Below are 17811 nucleotides of genomic sequence, written 5' to 3'. Positions count from 1 at the left end.
TAGCAAAAACAAAAGCAAAAAGAAAAAGATAATTTTGGTTCAATCACTATAAAGAATGTCAATATATTGAGTTCTTCAATTAGTGTCTTATGAAAAAATGAACCTGAACATTGAAATTGCTTATGAGTTTTTGTAAAGTCAGTCCTGGTGAAAAATATAATTATTCATTTCCTTCACTTTTAGGAACTTCAATAACTACAAAGCTTAAGTCATCATAATTTTTAGTGAATATAGGACCACTGTGCATTCCAATATGGAAAAACACTTCACCATGTCCTTATATATCATACAAAAGTTCCAATAACCTGCCTTTCTTTAAAATCAGCAGTCCAGACTCATGAACTCATTTCTTACTACTTTGTCTACTTAAGGGACTGCCATCTTCTTCATATTTTTTACATCCTCACTGTATTTTTTTGGGGGGGGGCTCTTTCATTATCCAGGACAGTGCAAGTTACATGTATGACAAATTGAAGTTTGGCCTCAACTCTTTAAATAGTAGACAGATTCTCAGATAGCTGAACTTTAAGGTTCTTGGTATTCACAAGCTGAATAGATTTCTATTTTGGCTCTGAGTTCTCTCTAGGCCACCATATGGAACTAGTTTGTCTTTCTCACAATTACTTGAAGAAAATACAAAATGACCCCCATGGTTCCCTTTCAGAGCCTGATAGCAATGACTCAATCTGACAGTTTCCTGACATGGCTATGACTCGTGGTTGCTTCTCCAGGTTGGCCTGTGCAGAAACCAACCCCTGACCCCATTCACTCTACAGAAAGGGCAGGGTTGCATCAGCAAATAGGTCTTCGAAGCATTTCTATGTTCCTGGAGTTTAAGTGACATAAGTGCTATCCCTTTCTGAAAAGAAAGACAGTATTTCTCTTGTCAATATACAGAGCTAGAAAGCAGTGTTCCACTTACTGTAGAGTTCTGGGGAGAAGCTCTTGTTTGGCACTATGAAGATATCATTGGGAGATATGCAAATGATTCTTATTAAAGGGAAAGCGGACAAGGCAAACATTTAGCAGATTCTAAACTTTTAAAAGAAGTCTGGTGAAGATTAGGTTGGAAGTTGCCATGGGTGTAGTATTGGAGGACGGTAAGGAGAATTCCAAAAAACATTGTGAAAAATATCAACAAAGCAAGTTGTGAGGTTATCTAACATGGAGAAAAGATAAGAAAGAAAGGGAGCAGCATATGAAAAGCAGAAAATATACTTCTTTAAAGATATTCACAATCTAAGATAGTATACTAAGACTGGATGCCTTGGGATAAAGAAGTGTGTATATTCATTTTAGCCTAAGGGAAGACTTGATTCTCATATTAGAGTTTGCTAATAAACTGCATTTTTTTCTAGCTAACTAATGTTTCAACAATGACATCTTGGAGATAACATTTTATCCTCTTATGCATGACCATCCAAACCTCTGCTTACAAATAACCAGTTTCTCCCTCAGTTTCACAAGTTCAAAATCTACCATCCTTCAATGACAAGTAAAGTGTTTGAAGGAAACCTGGATTCTCCTTTCACCTGTAAACTATCATAACAAGGTTATAGTGCTTCATTAGTGGCACATCTCATTTTGCCTAGTGTAATAGTATTTATTTATGTTCCTTATCTTCCTCACCAGAGCTATGAATTTCTAACAAGTACTACTCAGCTATCTTTGTAAACTCCATATGCTATATATATGTAATACAAAGATTGATAATCTTTGTATGTATAATACAAAGATTAATAAATATTTATTAAATCATTGTGAAGTAAAAATCCAGATCGTTCAGAATTTAAGTTTTAGTCATGTCAAGAGATGGTTTAAATGTAGTAACATCTTAACTCTGATAATGCAAATAACTATAGACCCCAAGGGCATTGTTATTTTTTAAATCTGAAATTTTCAGATGTTAATTACCTACTGATCTGTACTGGGATACTTGTATAATGAGTATGGAATTAGTTTGTGCCTGTCAACAGAATAAGGATTAAAGAAATACCTCATGAAATAATCTACAAATTCATATTGGAATCCAAATAATCCATCAAGTTTTGTGAAGCAAACTGTATCTATAGCAGTACCCACTCTATTAGATAAATCCCTCTGGAACCCATTGATTTGAGGGTTTTTTTGAGTTTGTTTCAGAAGAAAAAACATGGTTTTCACTGTTGATACCTATGTCTATTGTCTCTGTTGGGATAATCTCCTAATTTTGTGTTGTTACATGCTGTGTTACTTAATTATCCATAAGTTAAAAGAATACTTTGTTTGCAAAAGCCTATCAATGCATATGTGAGAAAATGATAGGAAAATAAATGTAGCAAGAGTGACTACATCCAAGACAGAGTGGTATGATGATCAACATTCAGAGATAGAATTAATAAGGAGAAACAAGTTTCAAAAGAAAGGAGAGTATAAGTAAGAAGACTGAAAGGATTGGTAATGTATTATTTGACTAAGAATTAAAGACAAATACTTATAGATAATTCAATAATGAATTAAGATCAAACAGATAGAGGTGGTTCTTTAGAAAATAAAGATGAATGAAGGTCTTACTGCTAACAAAGTCATTAACTAACATTCTTACTGTTTTCCTTCCTTTCCTAGATATCAGAAAATAAATACATAAAACATTAGCAACAGTGTCCTGTGCACTGGTATCTCAAACTGATATCCCTGTTTAATTTGTCATGTCCAAGTGTAATTTTTTGTCTTTTACCATTCATTGCATTTACACGTAGATTTATAGGCACATTATAATTACTACAAATGAGGGAAACCATGCAACCTGTGTTTCTTTGGGTTTGGCTTACTTTGCTTAGTACAATATTTTCCAAGTCTTTCCATTACCTTATAAATGGTGCAATGTCATTCTTTCTGATGGAAGCATACAATTCCATTGTGTATATAGACCACATTTTCTTGATCCATTTGTCCACTGAGGGGTATCTGGGTTGAGTCCATAAACATTTACACAGTGAGACTGAGGGGGGATATTCTTAGGAGAGGATCACAAAGGCTCAACATCTATGTGCATGTGATCATATAAAATGATGTTTATCAAAATAAACTCCAAGAAAGGAAAACAAGTTTTTGGTTATTTTGGTTTTTGGTTTCGTTTTCTTTTTTTCTCCTTTGTTGCTGTGTTTTTTTTTTTTTTTTTACTTCTGTACCTTTTGTCTCTTATATAAGTTTAAATGTTTTGGGGAAGGGTAAGATAGAGCATATAAACAGTGGGACAAGGACGAAGGCTGAACAAATGCAGTAGTAATACTCACTGGAAACTGTGTTGAAAATAAACTATACAACTTGTCAGGAAGGAGGGCTCGGGAGGGAAAAAGTAGGAGAAAATGAGGGAAGTCTCACAGGGGTGTCATGGTTCAAAAAGAAATGTATTCATCACCTGACTTATATAACTATAATCCCTCAATACACCACATTTACAGTAACAACAAACAAACACATAAATAAAAAGAGAGCAGAACATAACAGAGTTTGGAGTTTGACAGTGTTCCCAGCATATCTCTTCTCCTTGATTCCCAATCATCTTATTTAAAATGCATCTGGCAATAGCACTGTCCTTCTTTTTTTGTACGATTTTTATTGTAAAAATACTGTACAGAGGGGTTTCAGTTACATGAGCAAGGTAATGAGTACATTTCCTATTGAGCATTGTTGCTTCCTCCTTTGTTTTTCCTTTACCACCCTTTCCCTCCCACCTCCACAACTACCTCACCCCCCAAGCCAAAGTTGTAAAGTTCATTTTCAACAGTGTCTTGTACATCTCATTGTTACAATGGGTCAACCTGTATCCCTATTTAAGCATTTTGTTTTTTTCCCTTCCCCTCCTCAAATTAGAGAAGGGTACATACAAGATACAGGGTGTCAACATCAAATACAGTGAAAACAGGGGTTATACCGTGGGGGAGGAACATACAAAGAAACAAAAAAATCACATGGTACATTATAAATACATTAGAAACATTAACAAGAAAGAAAAAACTATTTGTGTCCCTTTGTTGGGTTCATTTTGCTTAACATCATCTTATATGGTCATATGTACATAGCTTTTTTACCTTTTCTACTTGTCTTACACATGTACTAGTTATTCCAAATAAGCAAAACCATGGGGCCTGTGTTTCTTTGGGCCTGGCTTACTTCACTTAATATATATATAAATATATATATATTTTTTTCTTCTTTTTTTTTTTTTTGGTCAGTAATGGGGCATGAACTCTGGGCCTGGGCGCTGTCTGTGCGCTCTTGAGCTCAAGGTGAGCGCTCTACCACTTGAGCCACAGCGCTACTTCCGGTTTTCTAGTGGTTTATTGGAGATAGGCGTCTCACAGACTTTCCCGCCCAAGCTGGCTTTGAACCGCAATCCTCTGATCTCAGCCTCCTGAGTAGCTAGGATTACAGGCGTGAGCCACTGGCACCCAGCTAAAATAATTTTTTCCAAGTCTTTCCATTTCCTAACAAATGGGGGCTATGTCATTCTTTCTGATAGAGACATAGAATTCCACTGTCCTTCTTTATATCATTGTAGAGATTACATAAAACAATAGTCAGAAAAACCCTTGAAGATTATTTTATAAAAATAAAAAATCAAATAAAACCTCAAACTTCCCTCACTAATAATTATAAAACACACAGTAGCTCAGTAAACATGAGTTGTATGAGTGGTTGGTTTTGTCTAACTTAAGCAAATATGACCTTGATAAGCATATATGTGGAAAGAGAGTGATGAAAATAATGAGATGGTTTCACAACTAATTAAGACAGACAAGTAGACAGGAGAAATCAGAGAACTAAAGAACCAATTTTCTCAAATCCCTAAGGCTGTTTATTGTTTGAAAGTTCTTACTTTATATAAAGCAAGCAGAATGCAAAGTTCGGAGAACAAGAAACCAAACAGTTCTTTGCTGGCTGGGCACTTATGCTAAGGTAAACATTATTTTCAAACCGGAAGATAAGAATAACAATTGTTTAATTCAAATGTTTATCCCTTAACAAATCAAAATTCCAATCCTTTGAGAACATTAACTTTTTTTTTCTTTTTGTATAGTATGGTGCTTGTGGTGCTTTGCATCCAGCACAATGTCTGTTTTCTTTCTTTAGTTATAACTGATATAAGAAAAAAAGACTCTAAAAATACCATCTATGTAAATTTGTCCTTTAACTCTGATATCTACTTTCTGAAAACTTTACTCGACATATTAAATCTTCCCTAATTGATGATATCCAAGGGATTGGATCATTGAGAAATTACTAGAACTGATGCATGTTAACCTGACTAATATGATAAGAACAAGGAAATGACCTTATTTCTTTTGTAAGCCTTATATGATCAGTTGTTAATTGTCTATGAATGTTTATAGAAGATGTACAAGGGGGAAATTTTTTTGTGATGCCACAGTCCTGGGAATCTGTATTGTCATTAAGACAGAGGAATTTTCAGTTACAGGAAACGTTAACCCAAGTAAAAAGTAAATCTCACGTTCATGAGTGTTCTGATTATTTTAGGTATTAACTTTCAGTATCCATGAACACACTGTACAGAGTTTCATCTATTTAAGTTTACATGACATATATTTTCACTGTCTCTTCACTTACAATTTTTAACCAATGGAAATGTATTCTAATCCTGAAATTAGTAAGAATATTACAAGTTATTCTTCTTTCCTGATCTGAGCAAAATCCTGTCTTGAGTTTCTTTGTGGTAGAAATGAAGCATGCATATACCCAATCTGTGATCAATTCTTCCTCCAAAGAAAACAGTGAGCCCAAATATTGTTATCTGTGGTTGCCTGTGCATAGTGCCTAAAGCATACTTAGTTTTGTGTGTTTATTTATAGATATCTTCCTGAGATCTGGAACAATGAAACTGTATTTCCCAAAGTTCAGAAATACCCATACTGGAAAAATGAGTTTTTGGTGCAAAATAGAATAAATACATTTTCTAGTATTGTTCCTCTTTTCTAACAATAAATCATAAAATTAAGTGTTAAAATGAATGTGTGCACTAAGACCTCTGTAAAACAAAGCAATACAAACAAATAAACAAAAAACTTCAATGCTTTAAACATCCCTCACTCCCCTTTTGATCTTGCATGACTGAGAGTCAGCTCTGGGAAGTGGCTTACTGGTTGGATCCTTCAAAAAGTCCAGCCAACCTTGAGACTTTTACCAAAAACTAAGTAAGGGCTTTGTAAAATTTGAGATTCACATTTTTTGACAGTATAAACAAGTTTAAGTGAGGTACCTTTATTCGCAATTTTATTTCTTCTTAGAAGGAAGCAAGAAGCTTCCTTTGCAGTCCCTACTAGAGGTTGTTCTTGGGATTTTGCTGAGTTTTGTATTGAATTTGTAGATAGCTTTGAAAAGCATTGCCATTTTCACAATGTTAACCCTCCCAGTCCAGGAGAATGGAAGGGTTTTCCATTTCCTTAAATCTGCTTCAGTTTTTTTTTTCAGATTTTTGAAATGCAAATCAAAACAACATTGAGGGACTGGGAAGGTGGCTCAGTGGTAGAGTGCTTGCCTTGCATGCATGAGGTGCTGAGTTCGATTCCTCAGCACCACAGAAGCAGAAAAAGCTTATGGCACTGTGGCTCAAGTGGTAGAGCACTAGCCTTGAGCTGAAGAGCTGAAGGACAGCACTCAAGCCCAGAGTTCAGGCCCCATGACCAACAAAAACAAAAACAAACACAAACAAACAAAACCAATATTGAGATTCCACTCTGCCCCAGTTAAAATGGTCACTATGGATAAAAGTAACAGTAACAGATACTGGCAGGGATGTAGCCAAAAGGGAATGCTATTACACTGTTGGTGGGAATATTCAACCACTTTGGAAAGCAATATAGAAGTTTCTTAAAGATTAACATAGAGCTTCCATATGACCCAGAAATTCCACTCCTGGGCATTTATCCAACAGACCACAAATAAGGCTACACTAATGCTACCAGCACAACCATGTTCATTGCAGCCAACATATGGAATCAGCCCAGATGCCTCTCTGCAGATGAATGGATCAAGCAAATGTGGTGTATATATACACAATGGGATTCTCTGCTTCAATCAGAAAACAATGGTATTGTACCATTGTTAGGAAATGGAAAGTCTTAGAAAAAAACTAATAAGCAAATTAAGGCACACCTAAAGTAACTTACATGGTTTCCCTCATTTGTTGTAACTAGAATGTGCCTATAAATCTACACATAAACATGGTGGATGGCAAAAGACAAAAAGTATATTTGGACATGATAAATTATACAGGGCTCTAGACTAATTCACAGAGGGACAACAAAGGAAGATATTCGTAGGAGAGGATCAGAAGGGCTCAAGCTATGTGAACATGATCATATAAAATGAAGTTTATCAAAATGAACTCCAGTAAATGGAAATAAGAGGATTTTTGTTATTTTGTTTTGGGGGGGTTATTTTCTACTTGTCTCTGTTTTTATTTTCTGTACCTTTTGTCTTATATGTAAGTTTATCTGTTTGAGGAGGGTAAGGAGGAATACAGAAATAGTGAGACAAAGGGTGAACAAATGCCACAGTGATACTCACTTGACACTATGTTGAAAATAAACTACACAATTTTAAAGGGAGGGAAAACCTGAGAGAAAAATGAGGAAAAAGAAGACACTGTTCAAAAGGAAATGTACTAATTATTAACTTATGTAACTCCTCTGTATATCACCTTTACAATAAAAGAAAATAAAAATATTCACATGATATGAAGTTGAACACAATAAATGCATTAAGAGCTTAGGGAACTTGCAAAATGTTACTGGAATATAATCACTAAAAAAGAGCAAGGTTAGAGGGAGTATTTAGCAGTAATAGCTGAGTAAGGAATAGCCAGGTCAGTGGTCCACTTTAACTTGTAGATCTGTGGACATTGTTCAAGTGTATGGGTGAGCAAAAATATCAAGCCTCATTGTCTGTTGGAAAAAAAAATCAAGACAGCAGTAGTGTGTAAGAGACATTGGAGAGCATGAAGATACATCAGAGAACATGAAAATTAGAGGCAAGAAGACTCCCTAATAGTCTGGGTGTTAGATGATGAGGATCTGAGTAAAGCTACCTCTCTTGGGGTGGTAAGTAATGATTTCACAGTGATTGTTGTTACTTCACATCCCGGTTATCATGACACTCCAACATGATTATTTATCCATATTCTCTTGGGTTTTGTAGATTTTGTTTTCTATCTGAGAAAATCATTTAAGTTTCCTTAGAGGATAAAAGGAAAGTAAATGTACTATATTTTCACATTTGAAGTTTCATCTATCCGTTCACAACACTTACTTTTAATCAGTATAAATCTAGAGCATGGGAAAGTAGTTTCTTCTCTTTTGTAGAATTAAATCTATATATTGTGGTTAGAGCTAAATAAAATTTCAAAATATTTTACAAGGAATTATTTTTAGGAAAACACCCCAAACCCTTCTGAATTTAATTCAAAATAGGGAAAATGTAGCAAAATATGAAAAGAATCTAACATAAATTCTAAATATTTAATTTTAGTTGAAAGAGTTGAATCAGAACAGATCAATGAATTGAAACTGCTTTCCTGATTTTTCAACTGTGTCTAACGGCACACACCATAAAACTTCAGTCTATGAACTGATTAACATTAATAATAAGTATTATGTATAAAATATTATACAAATCTTAGTAGTAATACTTTGCATAGGTCAGGAATAGGTGCACACACTTAGAATCACAGCTACCAGGGATGTGGAGGATTTGCTGGGGGAAAAGCATTGAGTCTATCTGAAAACCAAATTAGCAGTAATAAAAAGGCAAAGGTCAAAAGAACTGGGGGCTTGCAGTTCAAGTGATAGGGTGCTTGTGCATGCAGTGTTGAGTTCAAACCCCAATTCTGTAAAACAAACAAACAGACAAACTTAAAGGAAGGAAACGAAAAGAACAAAAAAGGGAATGAAAAGGATAAAAAGAAGGAAAGGAAAAAAAGGGAAGGGAAAGGAAGAAGAAAGAGAAGAAAGAAAGAAAAAAGAAGACGAAAAAGGAAATGAAGAAAAAAGAGAAGAGAATAAGACAAGAATTAAAAAGGAAAGGAAGAGAAGGAAGAAGGAGAAGAGAAAAGAGGAGAAGAGAGGAGAGAAGAAGGGAGAGGAGAGGAGAGAAGGGGGGGAGGGGAGACCAAAAAGCACAGAGAAGCACCTTCAGGCTATAATGGACAAGTTGAAGCTTGAGGCATGGTGTGGCATTACTGGCCTAGGACCAGTAGTGATGCAAGTGGAGAGGCCAGCCTCAAAAGGCTAGCATCTCCTTTAAGCTTCTGTTCCATTTTATTTGAGTGAATTACTGTTTTGCAGTATGCTTAATTATCTATGAGCCTCAGGAAGTCTAATTTCCCAATTTGCCTAATTTCCAGAAGTAAGCCGTATATTTAATCACACAAGAAACTGATGATTGCAGATCTCTCTTCTGTTAGGTTCTGATAGCAGAGGGATCCAGAGTCATCTACACTATGACAGCAGCACAGAGGTAGAAACCACACTGACAAAATCATTCTCTCTTTGATGAAAAATAGTGTATATTTCCAGAACTCAGCTTTCTTTCCTATGAAATCAGAGATATGGAAATAAAGTGCAGCCTCCTAATTCTGATCTCTAGCTTTTAAATTCATATTCTTAATGTGCACAAATCTCTCAAGGAAGAAAAATGAGGATATGAGTTTGTATTTTACCCTAGATAGAAAGACCTAGGTTTATATAACATGGACGAGAGTAAGAAATCATAGCCATGGTCAGAATGAGAAAAGCTCAGTGAGGCAAATGAAGGCTCTCGAAGAGGTGATTGGTGCCTCTTCCTCATGCTGATGCCACAGCCACATTCACTATGTATACCCAACATCCACAACAAATGCCAGTTGTACTCCTAAATCTGCCCATACACATGGTCTCCTTAACATTCCTCTAGCTACACATGTGCGTGCAATCAACCTGATGTTTTACAGCGGTGTGTGTGTGTGTGTGTGTGTGTGTGTGTGTGTGTGTGTGTGTGTGTGTGTGTGTGTTATAAAACTCTCAAAATATTGACTTCCTTAGAAACATTTCTCCTTACACTCCATTGCATATAATAAATGTCTCTGGTTCCTTGAGTTGCTGTCAGGGGAATGTCAACTCTTTAGATCTATTTCTCATCTGTTGGGGTGACATACTCACTATTTGTGAAGAAAATGATTATTACGTCTCCAAGGACCTAACTCTATATACAATCTATTAAAATGAAATGAATCATGCCATGGAAAAGGTACAGATTTCAATTCCTAAGGAATGTTATGTCTGGAAAAGAAACAATTGCACTGTGAGGACATACCCTCTGGATGGAACAAAGCACATGGTTTTGGTTGGTTGTTACCACTGCAGTTACTTGAAAAGCAATGCCATCTTTTAACACATACAACCATGTTTCTAAGGCAGACGTAATCACAATACTGAAAGTCAAAATTGCTAAGTATAGAATTACAGCATGTACAGTTAATGACTTCCAATATGCCAACTATTCCATTAATGGTAGTGATAAAAACTTGAATGAAATATCCTCCCCATGTTTCACAAAGGAATGCCAATCAGGCCTTTATGACCTTATAGCAAAGCTTGACAGTGAGTTCTGTAACACTAGATAACTTGTCACTGACTACCAAATAGCCAATGCCTAGAAGATTTCCTAGAACATCGAAGTAATAGAATAAGTATTCAAAGAATAAAAATGACATTATTGTCTCAGTTGTAATTTAAAAAAATCATAGTGTGTAAGCTGTGCAATTTATTTATTTAATTTTTGTCAGTCATGGGGCTGGAACTCTGTCCCTCAGCTCTTCAGCTCAAGACTAGTGCTCTACCACTTGAGCCACACACAGTGCCACTTCTGGTTTTTTTCACTTATGTGGTGCTGAGGAATCAAACCAAGGCCTCATGCATTAAAAAGCAAGTACTCTAATGACTGAGCCACCTTCCCAGCCCAAAGCTGTGCAATTAAAAATTAGAAATATTAAAAAGCAAGTGTCTTACTCTATTTGCATATCTCATCTTTTAGACAGACTTATAGATATATATTATTTTTGGTGAAACTAGCATTGAAAACTCAGATCTGTACACTTGCAGACACACTCCCACATACCTTGTACTATGCATATTCATATCGTGAGTTGAATTTATGTTTGCCCTTTACACTGTTTATACAGTGAAAGAAAACCCTCTTAAATATGTCGTATATCCCTTCTTTTATGCAAATCTTTCAAATGCACCAGGCATAATCCTTCTTTTCTTCAAGATAATTTGAAAAATAAACGTAAGAAAGGTAAATAAAGTAGAAGTAGAAAATCCTTGAGCAAAAGGGAGAGATTATTTTTTCAGACCACCATCATTTCTGATAGCAGTCATATATGTGAGCCTTTTACACCTTCATAGCACTAAGGGCACACCAACAACAATAATATTATCCTTGATTTAATTCTAGAATTTAAGTCAACATCAAAGGTAGTCAGTCAGTCTATGAAAACTGATATTTAAAGCTTTCAAGAAACCTTCACAGGCTCCCTGTATTCTTTGTCATGGGCCTATACAAACAACCCAATTTTCATCTTGAAGGCCTATTTTAACCATTCATTTTTTTCCACATGCTCCCACTCCAACTCCTCAGTGGCTGGGTTAAAGGCAGTTGAGTTCTGCCCTGAGATGTGACTTACCTATAGTTTTGCTTTTCATTTCCTATGTGGAATCTGTCATACTGTGAGTAGGCTCGGTTTCCCTCCCAGTCCATTAATTCAATCCTTAGGGTGTACTGCCTCTGACTGGTGATGGCAAAAATAAACTCATTCCCCAGCCAATATTCACCAGAGGGATTTCCAAAACCCTGGGAAAGAAGACAGAAACGCATTTGTAATCCAGACAGATTTTTTTTGAATGTTCAGCATTGATTTTCTAAATAACAATAAAAGTCATTACTTGAAAAGAAAGATACTCCTCTTAGACATTTATATATATATATATATATATATATATATATTTCAGTTACTGACTTATTTCAACGCTCTTTTGCTATGTATCTCTCCAATGATGTATCATTCTTTATGTAGTAACACATCTGCTAATCAAGTCTACATGCACAGAATAGTTTTCAAAATGAATTTGCCTAGGTGTAAGGGTAATGAGATAACACTTTGCCATTTTATTTGCTTTTGAGAATGTTTCTAAGGTGCTAGATAATATTTTGAGTGTAACTTAAAACAGTTTCTAATGACTACTAGGAAGTACGCTACAAAACAAGTTATTTAATAACATTGTTTTTGTTTTTTGATTCAGGAATCTAATTATGCCCCTATACTTTATAGATCATTAGACTTGTTAATAGACTCATCGTTTCTTTCCCAGTCTTGGGGTTTGACTGGGACAATGCAGTGATCCTGAATTTTTGCTCAAGCATTCTACCACTTGAGCCACAGTGCCACTACCTGTTTTTTTCTGAGTAGTTTATTGGAGATAAGAGTCTCATAGACTTCCCTGCTCAGAATGGCTTCATATCATGTTCTTCGGATCTCAGCCTTCTGAGTAGGTAAGATTATAGGCATAAGCCACTGGCACTTGGCTGAATGTTATCTTTTAATATTAATACCCAAACCTATAAATCCATGACTGAAATCATTTATATTGTTTCAATGGGATGGAGTGTTTGGAGAAGACTGTGAGACATTTGAATCTCAGTTTAATGCTATTATAATTTTCTTGAGAGCAGTGTTTTTTTAGTATTTAAAATAGTTTCTTTTCTTTTCTTTTTCTTTTTTTTTTTTGCCAAGCCTGGGGTTCTAACTCAGCCTCTCTCTGCTCAGGGATAGAGCTCTACCATTTGAGCCATAGCACCACTGTTTCTTTTTATGTGTTACTGAGGAATCAAACCCAGGGCTTCATGCATGCTAACAAGCATTCTACCACTAAGACAATTCCCAGTCCTCAAAATAGTTTCTTCATAGGAAGAAACAAACATGGTGGTTCACCAGAAGTGATCCACCTCTTTATGTTGGAGATATCAGTGACAGGGACATAAACAAATCTAAGAAACAGGTGGGATTTTACATTTTATGTATTCATGATTTCTTTAGAAGGCATTTCTTGGTAATGCCTGAAGATCAGTTTAATTCTTGTGTATATGAGTATCTTACTTAGTCACATATGAGCCCTTTACCAATAAAACTATGGTTTGTTTATGGATAAAACCCTACTGGACAGCTAGCATACACTGAGCATGTAAGTCTTTATTGAAGTTGAAAGAAAAGGGGAAACAGGAAGGCAAGAAGGAGGAAAAGAAAGGAGGAAGGAAGGAAGGAAGGAAGAAGGTAGGAAGGAAGGAAGGAAGGAAGGAAGGAAGGAAGGAAGGAAGGAAGGAAGGAAGGAAGGAAGGAAGGAAGAGAGGGTGGGAGGGAAGAAAGGGAGGGAAGGAAGGGAGGGAAGGGAGGGAAGGAAGATAAGAAACAACAGAGGGAGGAATTCATTTCATGTGCCCCTTTAGGGAAGTAACCTTACAATAGATAATGTGGTTGAATCCAATTGCCCACTGTAACTCTGGTTGAAAAAGAAATGCCTGACTCCACATTCAGTCAAGTATCTGAGGGAAGTCACTTAAGTGTCATATGAAGAAAGTCCCTGATTTGCCTCATGCACATTTATATTAGAAGATACATTCCAGTTATTATGAGACAGACGTTGATGTTTCACAAACAAATGGATTCTAGTTAAATGTGGCATGTTTTTCATTATTTAGATAATACTTTATTAGGGCCAGGCACTGGTGGCTCACACCTGTAATCCTAGTTACTCAGGAGACTGAGATCTAAGGATCATGGTTCAAAGCCAACCCAGGCAGGAAAAGGCATGAAACTCTTATCTCCAATAAACCACCAGAAAATAAATAAATAAATAAATAAGAATACTTTATCCTTTCCTGAATCAAATCCACGGAGATAAGAACTTACATATTCAACAGAGTGCATTTACCTCGTACAAATGGAAAAAAATAAGTTTAACTGTACTAGACCAATATGGCTATTAATCTGAACAATGAAAAGTGGCATTTATTTTTTGTTGTTTTTTTTGGTTGTTGGTCGTGGCGCTTGAACTCTGGGCCTGGGCACTGTCCCTCAGCTCTTCAGCTCAAGGCCAACACTCTATCACTTAAGCCTCAGCACCACTTCCAGTTTTCTGGTGGTTTATTGGAGATAAGTGTTTCACAGGCTTTCCTGCCTAGGCTGGCTTTGAACTATGAGCCTCCTGAATAGCTAGGATTATAGGCATGAGCACCAGCGCCAAGCCAAAAAGTGACATTCATTAACAAAAGTTTCAATCTACATTTAAAAGTACAATGAAAAGTACTAAAAATAATAAAAGCCTTCCTTATTTTCTCACTACACATAAAACTTGAAAACTGTTGCTTCTTTCCAAACTTAATGTATATCAGTTTTTTAGAACTATACGTTTACCAAACCTAATAAATGAATCAGCATTCTCCATTTCTTTTTTAAAATGCACTTAAGTGCACAGTGTACTAAAATTGCATTAAATACACCATGCCCTATTGTCTCTGAAATGTAATTACTTCCCAAAGACCAGCAATGATTGATGTCAAACTTATTTTTGTCAGTTCTGCTATTATGACAACAATTTTTGTTATATAATATCCAAGTATGTTATATATTAGTGAGGGAAAGAGGTTTTACTTTAAAAAAAATTAAAAGCCTAATTTAAATGCTTTGTCTCTAATTTTTAAAAACTTAGATGTTAAGATAAGAAAGGATAAGAAATTTCTAGACATTTAAAATAGAGTGCTTTTCAAGTCTCTTTCAGTATTGTTTAAGGGACTTAAAATTAGAGATTTAATGTGTTCTATTACAAGAAAGCTTATGAGAGAACTCCTGACCCAGAATCTCAGACTGTGGCTCTACATTCAACAACACAACAATCAACAGTATAAGTGGATGTATATCTTTATATCTAAAGTTAAAATGAAATATATTAATATGCATATATATATATATATTTCAAAGTGATTTCCTCAATTTAACATAGTTTCTTGATTAATTGAACACCTTTAGTCTGGTGTACACTGTGCATTTACTCCTCTGAAGACCATCTCCCTATAGCATAGAGAAAAATATAGGACTTCTTCAAGTTAGCATTCCAGTGGCTTCTTGGGTCTTTGTTTTTGATGCTCTAGTCACTGTTTTAAAAAAAGACACAGCACTAGCAGGAAATAGCAATTTTTTTTTTTTGTGCTAAGAATTTTACATTTTCTTATGGCAGTTTATACCAACTTCTAAGAACAAATCTTATCTTGAATGCCTAAGAAACATCCAGAGTCACAGGAGGTGAAAATTCAAGAGTTAACATGACCTCCGATGTAGCAGCCCTTGGGAAGAGGCTGAAAACCCCCGGGATTTCCCCTACAGTCTTTCTCAGCTCAGACATGGCCACTTTCTCCCCTTTATCCACTGAAAACTCCCCTTTCTTATAGCCACTGTAAAAGAGGCTAAGGAATTATATTAAGCTGAGTAAAGAGTCTGGGAATGATGAAGTGTTAAGTTTTAGGTCACATATTTCCATGTTGTTGGAAGCGTGGTGTGGATAAAACTCTCTGGCTTCCCCAGAGAGAAGGGCAGTGAACTGGGGTGCACCTCAGATGTGGATAAATACATAGTCATTCCTCCAAAAGCCTCCATTCTTAGCACGCTGAACCGTGTGCTCCCCTGGAGTGAACAAAAATAGCGCTTACTAAACAGTTTGCTGGTTTTGTTCTTTCAGGAAAAACAGAAAATGTACTGACTTTTCTCAAAATTTGACTAAAAATTTACTAGAAGAAGTAAGGAAAATTTGCTTTAGGAACTACATTTTAATATTATATAACTTCTCAAAAAAAAACCCAATAACCCAACAACAACAAAAACCAAAACCCATATAAACAATTGTTTGACAATGAATCAATATGGCTGGTAGAGAGCTGTGGGAGGGAAGAAAATCTTCTAATAGCCAAGTGTAGCGAAGCAGTACTATTTCATCATACAAATGAAAATGTTTTATTTTAATAGAGGGGAAATGGAAATGTCTTCTCATATTAGTCAGCTGTCTATTGGGTAATTTATCAGGAATGATCAAAGATCTAACATGTAGAAATAACATCTTGGTTGCATTAAATAACTTTATCTCTGCTCCAGTTTGAAGCCTTCCTATGTCACATATTTACTGTGGAACTTCCTACTTTACTCTGAGCCTCAGTTTCCTTATCTGAAAAGCATGAATTGGAAAAAAAATCATCTCCATGTATAATGTTGTGAGAATGCAATTTACCGAAAGCACTTAACAAAGTGCTGAGAGACGAAAAGCACTTAGCTAAATTTATTTGTTGTTATAGCTAGAAGATATATCATAATACACAGTGTTTTCTGTTTCATTGCCTTTCTTTCATGAGATTGTGAGATATTTTAGGATATGCAGGACCCTTTCTATATATTATGAACCAGGAAACAAAATATTCCAGTGTCTTGCTTCTGCTAAACATGAATGAGAGAATATCGAAAAAATATTTAAAAGGCATGTTTAATGTTTTTAAAAATATTATTATCCTTAAGTAGTTGTACAAAGAAGTCTCAGTTCAACAGATCAGCTTATGAGTACAGTGAATTATGATTGTCACCTCTTTTATAATTATATACTGGGAACTAATGTATTAGGATGACAAGTGGAGTGTTAGTTTATACAAAGGGGGTTATTGTTGATGGTGGTGTTGGAACTGGTGATGGGTGTGTATGTATGTATGTATGTGTGTATGTTTGTATGTGTTTATGCTGTGGAGGCCTGGGAGCTGTCCCTTGAGTACATAAGGTTAGTGCTCTATTTCTGGAGCCATAGCTCCATTTCTGGCTTTTTGGTGATTACAGATAAGAATTCCATGGACTTTTCTGCTTATGCTGCCCTCAAACCTTGATCCTCAGATGATAGCTTTTGGAGTAGTGAGGGGTATAGGAATTAGACACATGTGCCCAACTGTCATTTTAATTTGAGAAATTATTCTGTGAAAAATTCAAACCAATTATTTACAAAAGTGATAGAAATGAAAGCAGAGACTACCTCCTCATCCTTACCAATGGTCTTTAATGCTGTATACCTGTCTCCTTTAACTCTCCTCTGGTCTTATTTCTTTAATCCTTTTCTCTTTACATTTCACACACTAGGATCTATGAAAGAGTAATTTTAAGATATTCTACTCATACTAGTAAATTATTTCTTCTGATAGCTTCTTTCAGCTTGAAATGCATACCAGAAAGAACTGTGGAGATTTTTTTTAATGGAGATGACTTAGTTTCACCATGGAGATGTGCACTCACTGTGTCTGAAATGGATTTAGAAATAGGTATAATTAAGAGGAATTACAGATCAATCTGCTATAAACCAAAGAGGGAAAGTAATATAAAAAGGAGAGGAATAAATGTTCCAGGTACCCTTCCAAAAGATATCTTAATCAGATAAAGTAGAGCAGGCATAAAATCACTGCTTCATAATGGGCTCCACATCAGGAGACAAATTTTGTTTTTGTATCTAAAATAGAATTTATCTCAGGTATATTTATCACAAAGATTATGTAACATACACAAATAAGAGAAAACCTTTATGAAACAATGTGCTCCATTAAGAGCAATGATTGGAAATGGCACTATAGCTCAAGTGGTAGAGCGCTCGCCTTGAGCTGAAGAGCTGAGGGACAGCTCCCAGGCCCAGAGTTCAAGCCCAATGA

At 35.6% G+C, this 17811-nt stretch overlaps 1 protein-coding gene across 2 annotated transcripts in view; it reads right to left on the bottom strand.

Annotated features, from left to right (window-relative positions):
* Positions 1 to 17811, bottom strand: part of Angpt1 (angiopoietin 1) — a 220526-nt gene that overhangs the window by 20173 nt on the left and 182542 nt on the right. For both annotated transcript variants that reach the window (XM_042673087.1, XM_042673088.1), the window contains exon 7: positions 11723 to 11889. In XM_042673087.1, coding sequence (XP_042529021.1) covers positions 11723 to 11889 — 167 coding nt within the window. The remainder of the gene's footprint in view (positions 1 to 11722; positions 11890 to 17811) is intronic.

The sequence above is a fragment of the Dipodomys spectabilis genome, unplaced genomic scaffold (assembly GCF_019054845.1).
Source record: "Dipodomys spectabilis isolate Male_0828 unplaced genomic scaffold, ASM1905484v1 ptg000783l, whole genome shotgun sequence".
In the NCBI taxonomy this organism is placed as follows: domain Eukaryota; kingdom Metazoa; phylum Chordata; class Mammalia; order Rodentia; family Heteromyidae; genus Dipodomys; species Dipodomys spectabilis.
The sequence above is the reverse complement of the archived record's forward strand: the minus strand, read 5'-3'. Positions and strand labels throughout refer to the sequence as shown.